This window comes from Xiphophorus maculatus, chromosome 13, assembly GCF_002775205.1.
Source record: "Xiphophorus maculatus strain JP 163 A chromosome 13, X_maculatus-5.0-male, whole genome shotgun sequence".
Taxonomy (NCBI): Eukaryota; Metazoa; Chordata; class Actinopteri; order Cyprinodontiformes; family Poeciliidae; genus Xiphophorus; species Xiphophorus maculatus.
Window position 1 is genome coordinate 20,897,696 of NC_036455.1, and position 14,716 is coordinate 20,912,411.

The 14,716-nt window shown below is 41.2% G+C and overlaps 2 protein-coding genes across 5 annotated transcripts in view; one reads left to right on the forward strand and one right to left on the reverse strand.

Moving 5' to 3' along the window:
* Positions 1-884: 884 nt before the first annotated feature.
* On the forward strand, positions 885-6,431 carry oxnad1 (oxidoreductase NAD binding domain containing 1). 2 transcript variants are annotated; one of them, XM_023345221.1, is made up of 8 exons: positions 885-1,031; positions 1,452-1,594; positions 2,649-2,715; positions 2,828-2,931; positions 3,815-3,956; positions 4,463-4,708; positions 5,523-5,631; positions 5,813-6,431. In XM_023345221.1, the coding sequence occupies exons 2-8, from the start codon at positions 1,452-1,454 to the stop codon at positions 5,968-5,970; spliced, it is 969 nt and encodes a 322-aa protein (XP_023200989.1). In that variant the 5' UTR covers positions 885-1,031; the 3' UTR covers positions 5,971-6,431. The 2 variants fall into 2 exon arrangements, with proteins under 2 accessions (XP_023200989.1, XP_023200990.1); XM_023345222.1 differs by having other exon boundaries at positions 1,471-1,594.
* A 622-nt stretch (positions 6,432-7,053) lies between these two features.
* The window catches only part of LOC102235307 (raftlin-like), a 45,949-nt gene continuing 38,286 nt past the window's right edge, over positions 7,054-14,716 (reverse strand). For 2 of the 3 annotated variants that reach the window (XM_023345220.1, XM_023345219.1), the window contains 7 exons: positions 13,859-14,603; positions 13,550-13,753; positions 12,483-12,592; positions 10,927-11,030; positions 10,503-10,572; positions 10,385-10,420; positions 7,054-10,084 (listed from right to left, as the gene is read on the reverse strand). In XM_023345220.1, coding sequence (XP_023200988.1) covers positions 9,665-10,084; positions 10,385-10,420; positions 10,503-10,572; positions 10,927-11,030; positions 12,483-12,592; positions 13,550-13,753; positions 13,859-14,603 — 1,689 coding nt within the window. In that variant the 3' untranslated portion in view covers positions 7,054-9,664. Of the gene's footprint in view, positions 10,085-10,384; positions 10,461-10,502; positions 10,573-10,926; positions 11,031-12,482; positions 12,593-13,549; positions 13,754-13,858; positions 14,604-14,716 lie in introns of all 3 variants that reach the window. The other variant, XM_014470134.2, reaches the window with a different exon arrangement.

Below are 14,716 nucleotides of genomic sequence, written 5' to 3' on the forward strand. Positions count from 1 at the left end.
ATCAAACGTACTCCTTAGAGGGATCTATGTAATAATTTTCCAGTGGTGTGTCAGCTGGGAGATGAAAACTTGTCTGAAGTACACAAAAATACACAAATTGACTTTTTAAAAATGAACACCCTGAAGAAATGCTCTCAGTGTGCTACTTATTTACTCATGAGCATTACATTTTTAACCCAGAATATCCCAGTGTTTTCTCTACATGTTTACATATATTCTAAAGAGAAATAATAAATATTTCCAAGGTGATAACAATACAAACCAAGCTGGTCTGGTCGTTGAAAAGTGCTGTACTGGGAATATACAATAGGCTTTTTGAATGCTTTTGATGACAGCAGCTGCTTTTTATGTCAGGGAATGACCCAGTGCAACAAAACAGGAACATATCAGGTTTCACTCGCTGAACAATGAACTGAAAGCTACTGAAATGCTACAGTTTCTCCATGGAGAGCTACAATCCTCCATAAACCTCTTCCTGGTCTCTTAGATAAGTGATTTACTACTTGGATTTTAATGACCACATACATCTGCTTGTACTTTGTTAAAGTTTGGACTGAATTGAACTGGATCAGAATCTGGCTATTTGATTATATTGTAGTCAATTCTCACCATGTAATTGATTTTATTTAATAAGATAGTAATTGAAGATGTTTTTCTTGTATGGCACACAGATGTGTGAACTGAATTGGTTTTAACTGAATTTAAATGGAAACCACCTAAATATACTCCTTCAAATGTTAATCTGTCTGTATTTGTGCCACTATCTCAGCTTGGACTGGCATTTGTTTCAGTATGGCATAAAATGAATCTCAGATTCTACCTCGCCACACAGTGAAGTCACAAATACAACACGCCATTCGGCCAGAGGAGGGCGCTGATAAACTCAATGCCAGGTGTTTGAACGCACCGAAGAAGTGAGCTTTCCCATTGAAACTTGTGTCATGTAATTCTAACATGTCGAAGGTTATTACTGTTGAAGTGGAGAAATACATGACCTGAATTTGTGTGAAATGCGGTTTGGCGTCGTTTAGGTAAGAAAATTAACCAAGCTTCTGTCCACCCGACACAACAAAGCGGAATAAAAACCCTGCTTTAATGCAGCTTTAGCTGGTTAGCTTACTCCAAAGAGGTCACGCCAAACTCCGTTTAGATTTATCTCAATAGTACAGAATGATGTTTTCCTACCATTTTTTTAGGTTTAAAAGTAAACATTTTGTTATTGTTCTTACATCCGGGTAATGTGAAAGGGGCTTCGGCTGACTGCTAGTACTATTTTAGACTAAAAGCAATATATTTTAAGGCAGTTTGTCTTATTTTGCTTCAGTTTAAAACTTGTAGATTTCTTAATCAGCTCCTCAAATAAAACCCAAACGACTGCAAAATGAAAAAGGTTTACTATAACACCGCTAATGTGTGACTCAGCAGTTTTGACAGTTTTCGGCTTTTTCCAGATGTTGTCTGTTCTGACAGGAAGCCGAGTAGCGATGAGCGCCCCCTGCGGGTTAATTTGCACCGCTGCTCGACGCTTCGCCCGGCAGAGTCCTGCTGCTGCGCCGCAGTGCAGGCGGCTGCTGGGCCCCGGATCCTCAAACAGGTGAGTCTGCGCTGCTCTGGTTTGGTTTGGCTGAAATTCAGTGGGGATCCCTTTGCTAATAACGTTTAGTCACTAGAAAAAAATGAATACACAAATACCTCCAGAAATGACAATGTCATTGAAATGCGTATTTCATGAATTAAATTCAAAAGGTGGAGGAGTTTTTATGTAGACTGACTATTTTAAGCATTTATGTTAATGTTGATGAGCATAGGCTACAAGTAGTTAAATTCAGTTGCTCTGAAAATTAGAATAAATATAAAAATTACTACTAATACAGCTAATTAAAGGCATAACAATCATGGGGGAGACTTGACTTGGTGGGTAAGCCACTAAAATGTGTTTGCCAACTAAGCTGACGGCTTACAGAGTGCCATATCCCAGCATATTTATGCAAATTGAGTGGAAGGAAAAACTGGCGGAAAATAAAGCAGAAACAACAGAGTTTGCTGCAGCCTTCAGATGGTTGTGACTCACAAGACATGGTCTCCTCCAAAATCATGGACGTCAGAGGCACCTTGCCTGGACTAAAAACAGCATTGTTTATTTTTTTTTTTTAGATGGAAGATCATTTTTATTTAATTTGGAATTAATATTGGTCCTAGAAAGTACAGGAGGAGTGGAGAGGCACTGAACCTTGCTTTTTGGAGGGTAAATTTAATCTAGATTAGATCATTTTTCAAAATTAAATAGAAAAAGCAACAAAAAAACTGATTGACATTTTGTTCTATAGGTAACAATGTATATCTAAAGTGAGTTTGGTTGAATGGGCCACTTTACCTCACATTTTTCCTGTATGACATATATTTAGTGTTATACCAATAATAAATTATATGATTGAGAAGTAGTGTTAGCGCTTAGCTCGTCTCCATTTGTGTACATGAAATCTTGAAATAATTTGGTGTACTTTGTGTGCGCTTTCCTGCTTAGTGTATTGTCCTTTATTGCCATTGAGGTCAAACTCCATGTCTCTTTTTTCATATACCAGTGCTCCCTGTATAGCTCCAGGCTCTTTGCACAAACTATTTTCTAACTTGCATTTCATCTTTATCAGAAGAAATATGTCCTCCAAAAAACAAACGGACCACTTAGAGAGGACGGCGAGCAACTACAGACAGAATGTAAGCTCTGCTTTGAAAACAGCAATGGGAATTTGTAGTAAAAAGCTAGCCCTTCCTCATTTATTGACGTGTTTTTATTTTTTTTGTCTGTTTGTTTGGATGCCTGATGTAGGCGCTGTATCCCGCCCAAGTCTGTGGAATCGTGACCGAATCGGAAACAGTAAAAAGACTGAGGATAGCCGTGCACCCCGACTTCAGCTTCAAAGCAGGACAGTGGTGAGAACACACTCTGTTTACACCCCTATATAAGCATGAAGATCTTCCCTGGATCACTGATTTGTGGGCTCAGTTAACTGGACGAATTATTTTGTGTTAATTCTTGTTGACTTTGCATGTTTCCAAAATATAGAAAGCATTTTAAAAATACAAATCTGTTATAGTCACATATGTTACCAACCACAGCGGTCTGCAAATCCTTTTTTTTTTTAATCTGCAGTACTCAGAGCCACCACCTAGTGGCAGCATTCGGTCAGATTCAACCACTTGAGATTCAAGCTTTCAATATTGACAGAACTTTACATACTATACAGATGTATGAAAGATATCCATTTAGTAACATTAGACATTTTAGACTCAACGTAATGAAAATAGGTTCTCTAATGAAAGCAGGCCTTTATTTTTGTTGTTGTGTCTGATAGTTTTAATCAGTGGACAGCGCGCTAGGCAACCAGTCGTCCTGCTTTAAGTGGCTGTAAATATGTCATTTTTTTAAAGAGGACATGACTACCTTGCTACAACAGACCCTTCATATGTGGCTCCTTTATCTTGCTCTAACGTAACAGTGGATCATTGTGCTGCTGAAACATTAGTCCAGCTGTTTAACGTTGGCTGCACATGTGGCTGTGCTTTGTGGCAAACAAACGTGCTGCAGTTGGAACACAGTTGCTAGCAGGCAGCTGCGCTTCTGCTTCGATTTCATTCTGTGGGTGTTCTGGAACAGGCCGCTCTTGTCGCCGAGGTCAGAGGGCGACGCTCTACCTTCATTCAGCCTCTGACCCGCAGCTCAACACGTTTTCACCACTTCAAGATTGACTTGAGTTATCGGTTTTCACCGATCGTTTGGGGTTTATATTTTGCATTGTGCTGTTTCCTGGTGCAGGGTGGATTTCTTCATCCCTGGTGTGGAGAAGGTGGGAGGTTTCTCCATGTGCTCCAGCCCGGGTCTGTTGCAGAGGGAGGGTGTGGTCGAACTGGCTATCAAGTACGCGAAACATCCCCCAGCACACTGGGTCCACACTGTGGTGAGTGAGGGGAGCAGACTGAAAAGGAGGGGACAAAGGATTGTAAAAAGTGCTAACAGGGGAGGCAATGAGTGTTTATTTTTCCCCTCTGAATAAAATGTGAATTTGCCTTTTAGTCGTTCTTTAAGTCTATGTTATGTTTGCCTTCATCTTTCACTTTCCCTTTGCAGATTCCATATTCATGTGGGTTTAATTTAGTCTCGTGATAAAAACGGTCTTATTACAGAAAGATGTGAGCAACAGCGGCGTTCATTTGAGCGTTCAGAGACGTACATCTGTCTGCTCTGGCACGATTTGATCCTTTTCTTTGATATCGTTCTCCAGGAACAGTTAGGCACCGTTATAGTAGCTTGAGAAAGAATGCGTTATCATTTAGAATAGAGCACATGAAGAAAAACAACACTTGAAGTGAGGAAACCCGAGTATTTTGTTGTGTCCTCTTTATTATTATGTCAGTCTTCCTCCATTTTTCTGGAACAGTTTTGTCGTCTTGTCTCTTCTGTCAGTGTGCAGTAGGCTCCCGTGTGGCCATGCGTGTCGGCGGAGACTTCTACTTCGACCCGCTGCCCTCAGGTCCAGCTGTGGATTTGCTGCTGGTTGCCGGCGGTGTCGGGATCAATCCGCTGTACTCTATTCTGCTGCACACCTCAGATCTGCTGCGGCTCAACCAGTCCTCTGCTGGTCGGCACTTCAACATCGGCTCTGCCCACCTCTGCTACAGCGCCAAGAACACTCAGGAACTGCTCTTCGAGGTTCATTATGTTTTTCATTTAGAGTGAGAATGCTTGGAATAATTTCTGTTGCAGGTGCAAACATGATCATGTGTGTCACATTAAGGTTTCTGATGAATCGGTTATTTTAGTAATCGATTAATCGGCCGATTAGACTGTCGATTAATTGGATAAAAAATGTGGCACGTTCTGCAGATTATTCTGTTAACCACTTATGCCTTTTTTTATGCAAGTTTTTAGAAACACATTCAAAATATACAAACAATTAAATTCCTTTTTTAAATATGAAAATAAAATCTTTTTAGCCTAAAACCTTTGTAGCAAAGGATGCATCTGTAGCTAAAAAAATATATATTTCTGGCATCAACATGTGAAAAGCTCACTTGTTTCTGCTAAACGTCAATAAAGTGAAAGGCTGATGTGATTATTATTTTTTAGATTAATAATTGGATAGTAAAATGTGCTTAATATGAGATCTCTGTTAAAGAATTTGAACCAAGTGAAGCTAAAGATATGCCACTTGAGAAGTTCTGGGTAGAACATGTTCAGAGACAATGGTGTATTTTTATCTTAAGTCCAAAATGTATATTTTTCATACAGTTTTGACTGAATTACTGCTCTGTGTGCTTTCAGCAAATGGCCTTTTCTGTCTGTATACTCTAGTCAACAATTAATCAGTTACTAAATTAGACTATTACTTGAATAATCGATTCGCCACGAGTAATTTGATTAATTGTTTCAACCCTTAATGTGACAAAATCTGGAAAGGTTCAATAACCATCGATCTGTCACAACCTGACTTGTTGGTTTTCCTTTTTCTTATTCTGTCTTCCAGAGCTCCATCATTGAGAAATGTGGGGAGTTTCCCAACAAGTTCACCTGCAACTTCCACGTCACGCAACAGAGGGCAGGAGTCGAGCCGCACCTTCAGCCATTCGTCAAAAGTAATCTGCACACAGAACCGTTTCCTCGTTTAGCCGGGATGATTGATCGACTGTCGCATTCCTCCGCAGTCTGCCTTTCTTTTGATTTATCTGTTTCATCACGTGAAGCCGGCTCTATCAAAGCTGCGCGGACGAGCCTCGGCGTCTTAATTAATGCCTTTGCTCCCCCGTGTCTCCTCAGGTGGGAGAATCACAGCGGAGGAGTTGCAGGCGAACCTGGACCCGCAAAGGACTTTGTGTTACTTATGCGGACCGCCGCCAATGATAGAGGCAATTTCAAAAACCCTCATGGACCTCGGCCTCCCAAAGGACAGGATCCTGTTTGAGAAGTGGTGGTAGGAGAAGTTGTAACTTTTGGTGGTCTTCAAAGGGAGGAAATGCTTCTCTACACATTGAAGGTCTATGACACCATCCTGCGCTGGATCAAATATATGTTTATTTTTTTCTGAATTACAGTCAGGAAAATATCTTTGACTTTAAATGTCAAGGTTCTGTACAGATTGGTAGCAAATACTAATTTAAGTTGAGAGTGAGATTTGTACGATTTGCAACAAAGTCCTTGCAAAGTTTACTTTGGGAATATGTTTCATACTGAAATGTATTTTAAAGATGCACCGGTCACAGATTTGTGCCCAATTTCCCATCTTTGTGTTGATGCTGTTTTCAACCAATATTAAGAGCTCACAACATTTTTTTTTATAGCCTTCCAGCTGTGTGCAGTCGTCTGTCAGTATAATATTGCATGTAGATCTTATATTTGATGCCAAATAAAGCAGCAGCTTTCCTGTTGTGTGCTGGGATCCGCTCTAGGTCAATTTGAAAATGATCTAACTTGTGTAAATTGAATTGTTGCGGGATTTTCAGAATTTGCCACCAAGCTTGTTCACTTTGGCTTCACACTTATTGAAGCCATTTATTGAGACCTCAAAACAAAGCAGCAAAAATTTAAACTTTGTGTTTATGTGCCAAAAAGAATAACTTCATTTGCAAAAGGAAAAAATGTGGCTGATGAGCTTGTTTTCTTCCCTTCCATGAGAGTAATTACACCTCACATCTTTTTCTTTCCGAACATCAAATGAAAACTTGACAATCTCTCACATGTTTGGCCACCACTGTACTGTTTTCCTCTCTCTCACACACACACCCTCCCACGGTGCTCATCATCTGAGCAGTCTCTTTTTTCTCACACATCTTCCACATCAGCAAACAGTTTTCCATCCCAGGGCAGGTTGAGCGTCCCGCGGCGCTCTGTAATGGAACCTCCAGGTGGTCTCTGATTGGCACGGATCACCGAGCGTCCCTCAGAGACGGCGGCGAGCCTCTCGCTGCCGTTTGTCAGCGAGGGTTGTAATGTTCCCCCGTTCACGACGATAACACGGAAGTGAAATGGAGAAAAGAAAAAGAGCTAACTTTGAGGCAGTCTGGGCTTCAAACACTTTATTGACCTTCTTGTTAAACCAAGGCCTAACTGTTACACCGCTCACACACTTCACAGGTAGTCCAGGAAACAAATAAAGAGCTCATTTCTAAATAACACATTCTTGGGTCATTTATTGCAAATAAAACTGTTCTATTGCCTTCAGCTTTTGAGAAAAACGGCAAAGCACACGAAAGGTTGTACCTTTTAAAATACTCACTACAAGAATCACGTGGATATTTGAAAATTGTATTCCTCTTGTCATGTTATCACTTAGTTTTTTGGAGTTGGATAATGCATATGCTGGTAATTGGTCTAAATTTTGAGTTTGGAGTTGGAAGATCTTTCCACTTGATGAAAGGCAGCACTTTTTCCAAATTGTAGAACTGTAAAGCAGTGAATCTACAACTAAGCTGATCTTATCTAAGTTCCCATAAGTATGACTGAAATATTCATTTTAAATTCATATCCATCTGAAACATCAAATGGACAAAGAATGAATTTGATTTGCTCCAAACCTTTCCCGTTTAGTTTATCTGCCTCTACTGTTTACTTCAGCGATGACTAATCTAAAGACTTGTTTGGCCGGTTTTTTGAAGTACGAGAAGGTTTCCGTTTTGCTTTTGATTTGACAGGGACAGGTCTACTTCCTGGAATTTGTTTTTCACCTGACCTAATGTTGTAATGATTTCTCATTTCGCTGCCATCATCATCTGCCTCTGCTGTCTTGTGATTTCATTGCTCTCTTATAGAAAGGTTTGTTTGATCTTTGCAGTGATGATATTGTACTGTTACTGAGAGCCTCTTTAAACAGGCTGTGAATTTGCTGCTGCGGATTTCAAATACGCTTAGGAACATAGATTATTTGCTTACCTAGTCAACACATCTATTGAAGCGTCTTTTCAATAGATGTCTGTAAAACTCCAATTTGGAACTTATGCATATTTTGTCGTGCAACAGAAACTTCAATGCATTTTGTTACCATTAATGACAGATGGACACAGGAAATAGTGAGCAATGTCAAGTGGAAGGAAAATAAACTTGTTCTGCAATAATTTAAAAAGTGTGGCGGGAATTTGGATTATTTTACTTTTTGCACTTCAGTTAAAATCCAGTGTAATCAAGCTGTTTCATATTACTAAACAGCTTCCACTTGTGTGTGACTTGATGACAGAATAAATCCACCTGTTGTGAAGACTGTAGGGGAAGCTGTTTATGGAAGTGTAGCCAAAAGAAAGCCATTGTTAAAACAAAGTCATAAGAAGCTTGTGTAAAACTGTGGAAGATGATTGGAACGCCAAAATGAAACTTTTTAACTTGCATTCATAAAGCACTGGACACACGCCATGGCAAAACATAGTAGAGGCAGCATTTCAGTCTTTAGATGTGTAAATTTAGTAGCTCTATACCCCCATCAGTCCATCAGTGGCATCAGTCCTGCCACTTTATGTGCAGTGAAAGGTGATTCTACAAAGTATTAAGCAGAAAAGCTGAAAAGAAACGCACGGCGCACATTTTGTTTTTTGTGTTTAAAAACTTTTGGAAACCAAGTCGCATTTTCTTTCCACTTAACAGTGGCATGCAGCTTTGTGACTGTTACTGAAAATATAAATCCAAGTATAAGATTGTAAAAGTAAAAAAATATGGCAATGCTCAAAAAGCGACAATACGTTTGCAAGACACAGTACAAATAAATTTACATTTATTTACATTTATTTGTACTGTGAGTAAACTTCAAACTCCCCCTCCAAAATAAGAAAACGTTTACCTTTCACCGCATATGATGATTACAACCTGGACTACAACTAAGAAACTCACTCTTTATTTACAAAACAACATATTTTCATAGCAGCTTTAGAAACAGCTGGTGAAAAGGGGCAAAGGTCACCTGCAGTCCTTCAGGAGTTCCTCATGGGGGTCATTTTGGCCCTTTGCCATTTTGCAGTTTGGATCTTTTTGTCCCCAACTGTGTTGCCGCTGGTTGATTTTTATTTTTTATTATTTTAATTTTTTTTTTTTACCACCCACAAGTCACACTAATAAATAATCTATTTCTTCAGAAAATAATTTGTAAATAAACTAGTTTCTATGAGAAATTCAAGGGTTTTGTGATGTGATTATTTGTCTCCATAATTCATCAAAATATTTAAATACCAGAAGAAGAAACTGCTATGGATTGACTAAGGACATGGATACTAGCTGGTTGGTTTACAGATGTGAAGTGGTCGGCAATAGGGCAAATTGATGTCACATTAGCCAGAAATAGATAGCAAACGTAAAAAAAAAATCCTCAAACATATGTCCTACTTAAGGCATTGGCAGGAGAAGCTGTGCCGCGCTGTACATTTCTAACAATTTTTACAAAAACAGTCAACAAAACAAAGCAGGAAACTCTACAGCGCACCTTTACCAAATGAACACAAGAAAAATGTACCAAAGTTCTCCAAAAAGGTATTTACCCATTTCACATTTCTTATGGTTTCACTTTGTTGGAGAACTTCCAAGTGGACAAATACTTTTTCACAGCACTGTATATGCTTTACTCCAGATTAGTTCTTCCACAGGAATTCAAACTGAATGTTTAAAAGCTTTTCCTTCCCTCCGATCGCAGACGCGTCAACAAACGCCGGAGAACAGCTGCTGTTTGATGCGCTCCTCCACCCTGACCTTTTCCTTCATCCCCCTCACGTCACCCGGACAGAAATCCGTCCACCTCACCGCCTTCTCCAGCCTGGGCAGTGGGATGGCGTCGACATCGGTTTCCTCCTCTTGATATTCGACAGAAGCCCTGCGCTCCAGCAGAAGGGAGAAGGCCTTTTGATGCTGCGCCTCGTCTCCGCTCTTCTGAAGGCCCGCTCTTTGGCTCCTTCCGCTGTCCCCTCTCTTCCTCCCCTCCGCCTCTGCCTCCTCTTCCTCTTCGTTGATCCTCAGCCTGTCCATCTCAGTCTCTATCACGAGGGACTTGTTCTCTTGCTCGTCTAGAGCCTCCCCGGCTGAGTGTTTCTTTGCCTTGCTGCGACCTCTGAGGTTCAGCATCTGAAATCAAACGGACGTGTTTGAGATGGTTTCCTGCTTTGTGCCACGTCTTTTCTTTCGCTCCCCCCCCCCAGACGCCTGACAAACCACAACAAAGCCTTGTTCACTGATGCCTCTTTCCTGTACAGTTTGAGGCCAACTACCTGCCTATTATTAGACGTTTTCTAAGTGGGTTTTACAGTCGCTGTACATCCCATATTTAGAAACATACCTTTTTTTATTTTACCTCCTGTGACAAAGTCACTCACCCTCAAGGCGCAGAGACAAGTGACAGATTTGTTGCAAAGACAGAAGACGAACCTTGAAGTCTTTTCTCCTGCGTTGCAAAATGGGTCTCTGAAGGAAAAGGATTTGCTTAGTCGACAAACTTCCATCACTGCGAAAAGAGAAGAGCAGCCCTTTAATGAACGTCACCCACCGTGTTATAATTCAGGGAGCTTGCATTAGCGCTGCGTGAGCTGAAATCCAGGCTCTGCTGCCTGCGGTTTCTAAAGTGACAGGTTAAAAAACAAAAGCGGCCCAGCGATGGCTTTTTTTTGTTGTTGTTGCTTGTTTGTTCACAGAGGCAACAGATTTCAAAAGCTTTTTCATGTCGAGACGAGCATATGATCAGGATTTGTCAGATCTGGAGCCATCTGTCCTTCATATCCGACTTCCAGTGTCAGTCCTGCTCCCAAAAGGAACGAGAACGACAAGGTGTTCGGCGAGAAGAATCAACAATCGAGCAAAGCCGTAATTAGACCCGGCTAAGTTTAGGAGACTTTTGTCAGCGGGATGAAAGGGTGAATATTTTAAACAAATCAAGTGTTATCTTTACTTAGAATTTCAGAGGGCTTTGGTACCTGTTTGTTCTGACAATGGGTGTTGGCAGCACACACATCAGTCTCCATCCATATGGAGCTAAGGACTGGAGCAGCGGGATGTAATCAGTCTTCACCACAACGCCCTGGAAGGGGGAAAAAAATCATTCAAATGTGTACAAGATGTAAATACTTACATTACATGAATGCTCAGAAATTTGCATTGTCATTATGAGTGTAAAAATGTCATTGTACAAAAGAGACTCAACGATTCATGAAAACAATAATTGGATACAAAATGTAGCGTTTCTGGGGTCAAGTTCAATCAATCAGACTCACTGTCAATCAAAAAAAAGGGTTCAAGAGCAACCCAATAACCCATCATATACTAGGAGCTTCTGGCACACCAGAATCCCTGACCAGTGTAGCGGGTTCAATATCACCCTGAAATGAGGCACCTCACCAAAATAAATACCTTGCACCTCGACTGAAACCTGCCACACCCCACATGGATTATGCCAAATGTCCCGTTTTATCGTCAGAGGAACTATTTGTCCAAGACATTTGTGAAGGAGTCAAAGAGAGGCTTTCAGTTTGGAGAACACTATAGCAACTGTCAAGAATGGTGGAGGCAGCATCATGCTGAGGGTCTTTTGTTGCCAATAGTAGTGGATGGGATAATAAATTGGAAGTTGTTCAGAATTTCAAAACAGCAAATAGAGTGGACTGCTAAAGTGCTGAGTTTAAAAGTGGACACAACTGGGTGTTTCAATAGGACCGTGATCCCAAAAGCATTTCAAAACTAGTTTTTGGAAAATAAAAAGCAGTCTATGAAGCTTCTGTGATGGATCTGACATCAACCCTGTCTACAACGTTGGATTCCACAATTTTAGATAAGAGCAATTAAATATAATTGTGCACCAATTGCAGTTTTCTGGATGATCGCTAATCTTTAAAAAGCCCAACCTGCTGATTTAGATTTTGGCCGATATTTTTTTTTGTCTGAAAAGTTGCTAAATAGAGTCGCTAAGCTGGCAACAGTGGGGTGACAATTATTAACCGCAGACGTAACATGGTGGGCGGGTTTGTCAGTCAGCTCTTTCTCATGACTGGGCAAAGGGGCACCATAGCTGGTTTGCAGACTATTGCAGAGATAGATTAGATTTGAAGACAATATCGGTTTATCATGCATGTGTTGCCTGATTGCCAATCTCCCAACATTAAGAAAATCAGGTCCTACTTATCGGTGCAGCCCCTAATTAAGTATCCACAAAGAGCTAAGCCAGAGGGCTGGCAGTGGCTGCAAAAGTGGGTAAGGGACATCTATCCAAACACTATACAGCTGAGCCACTATGTATATTTCTTACCAGATTCAGATTGAGAAATGTCAGATCAGACTCAAAACTGTGCACCCATTTTTTTTGTCATTTTAAAAAGATGATTTTAAAGTTCTGACCAAAACTATACAATGCGCATTACAGGGGGGAGATTCATGAATCAAGCGCACTTTTCACGATGCTTTTTTTTCTTCTTCTCAGAACATAGGAAAACTTTCCCTCCCAAGTCGAAACGGCACAGGAACAACATTGAAAACTCACATCTATAACAGTCCACTGCTCAACCACGATGGCGTCATAGGAGGTGTCTGTGGTCTCCTCTGCAGAGCTCTGGAAGATGAAAACGCTGTCCACAGATGAAACGCCACTGTCTGGAAACAAGCAGAGTCACAGACAAACACAGGCACATGTAAGCGATTCAGAGCCTCCTCTCCATTCTCTCGCTCTTCATCCACGTCCATTTTAGATTAAGCCTGCTTCACTCGTGTGCAGCCGAGCAGCGACTTGTGAGACAAGTCGTGGACTTCGAGGTGATGTCCCCCATGCGTGTCATCTATCACGCAGCAGGGATCTTAAGAATTTAAGAAGATTTTCTCATCTCGCCAGACTTTCAAATTCTCGGGTTAGACTTAGATGGTGTGGGATTCCTATTTTAATCAATAAACTCTAGTCGGAAATAAGATTTATTCTGCCAACGATTGTAGAGCAATATCTTGATTCTCTCAACAAGAAACATTTTGATCTGGAACTGGGTTTCAGCATTCACAGAAGTCACGGTGTCTTGCTAAAGTATTCCCACCTCTTGAATGTTTTCAAGATGTCACATTAAAATCACAAATTTCAATGCATCTCATCAGGATTTTATGTGAAAGGAGCATATCTGTAAAAGTGAAAAGGGGGATTTAATGTTAAATGGCTAAAGAAAGTCTGTTTCTAGAGGTGCAAAGCAGGCAGAGACGAACCAAAAATAATCTTGTGGCTGTATTTACAGTGAAAGGTGGTTCTACAAAGTGTTGACTGAACTTCTGCACTTTCTGAATACAAGTGTATGCAACATATTTCAGATTTCACTGTCCTTCCATTTCCAGTTGTTTCACCAAATTGTGTTGGTCGATCAATCCTAATAGATTTGTTGTTGTTAAATGACAAAAAGAAAATTTCGAGGGGCATAAACACTTCAGCAAAGCATTTTACTCAGCTGTGCTAAGGAGATGCAAAAATGTCCTAGTATAAAACAAGCCCTGGTTTCTGTGGCCGACTTTGCTTGACCTTCGATTTAACAATGGACATAAAGTGTTTCAAAAACATATTTAGTACGGCGGACAAACCATGGTTGTCTGTGAGGTGGAAAAACCCATCAATGAGCTGCGCCCCGCTGCTAAAGTGCTGAGTCATGTGGTCGAGCCAGTTTGCATCAACGTCTGTGATCGCCTCCGCCTCCTTTTGAACGTGAAGAGGCACCCTGAGAGAGTAGAACCTCAGGGACGTGTCGGGCTCTTCTGTGTGGTTGTACAGTGCAAACAGTTGCATCCCTGCAGACGCACAGACAAATAATCAGCAAAAATGAAGTGGAGAGTGAGCCCGGATGATGAGCTTGTCGAATTGGGGAACAAAATAACAACCTTCTGCTTACTTACTAGCCTGTGCCGGCGGTGAGCTTGAACCTGTGTCGTTTCCAGAATTCTTCAGCCTGATGTGATTGTTGTTCTGTGTTGTCACGCGTCTTTGCCCATCTGTCTGCGTTGAGTCAGATCTTCTGTCATGGTTACGATCCAGCTCTGGAGAGCTGAGCCAGCTGTCTGGGCTGGAAACTCTCCTTTCTCTCTGTTTGGAGACATTAAGATGTTTCTCTGTGGATGCAGTGAAGTGCTGTTTAGTCTCTTGTGATCTACACTCTGGCAGCCTCGTTGTGACTGCTGTTTCTGGTAGGCTCAGACTTGACCGTTTGCTCTGGACTTCTGCCATGTTGTGAGCTTCAGGTTTGACGTGATTATGAGGTTTATTGAAGTCCTTGGCACCAATCTGTGAGGTTATTATTTGATCACAAAGCTCTTCTGGGTTATGAGGAGAGTTTACCGGGTGCTTCAGGAGGCTGAAGTTTGGTTTTCTGGACGCTGAGGAGTTTTGGTCCTGTTTGACACTTTCCACAGCCCCATAATCCAACTCTTGTGATTCGCAGCAGCAGAGATCAGCATCTTCACCATTCAGGTCTGGCTCCGTTGGGCTCGTATTAGTGCTGAAAGGATGCCGATGTATTGGCGACGGGCTTGAATGCAAGGACGACAGCTCCTCTGGGTCCCAGTGTCCCAAAAAATACGGCCCTCCTCCCGGCTGTTGTAGAAATCCCACAAACATCACCCCTTGCTCTGCCACATCCTGGATCTGTAAAGCATACACACACATAATTAATAGATTATCTGGCATATGGAGATGTTATGAGTCTTTCCCTTTGATAAAAGGAGTTCCTCAGGATTTTGTATTGGGACACTTGCTTG

Coding starts and splice junctions, on each gene's coding strand:
- oxnad1 (XM_023345221.1), top strand. CDS start 1,452: ATGTTGTCTGTTCTGACAGGAAGCCGAGTAGCGATGAGCGCCCCCTGC. Junction 2,716..2,827: donor CGAGCAACTACAGACAGAAT/GTAAGCTCTGCT, acceptor TGCCTGATGTAG/GCGCTGTATCCCGCCCAAGT. Junction 3,957..4,462: donor CACACTGGGTCCACACTGTG/GTGAGTGAGGGG, acceptor CTCTTCTGTCAG/TGTGCAGTAGGCTCCCGTGT.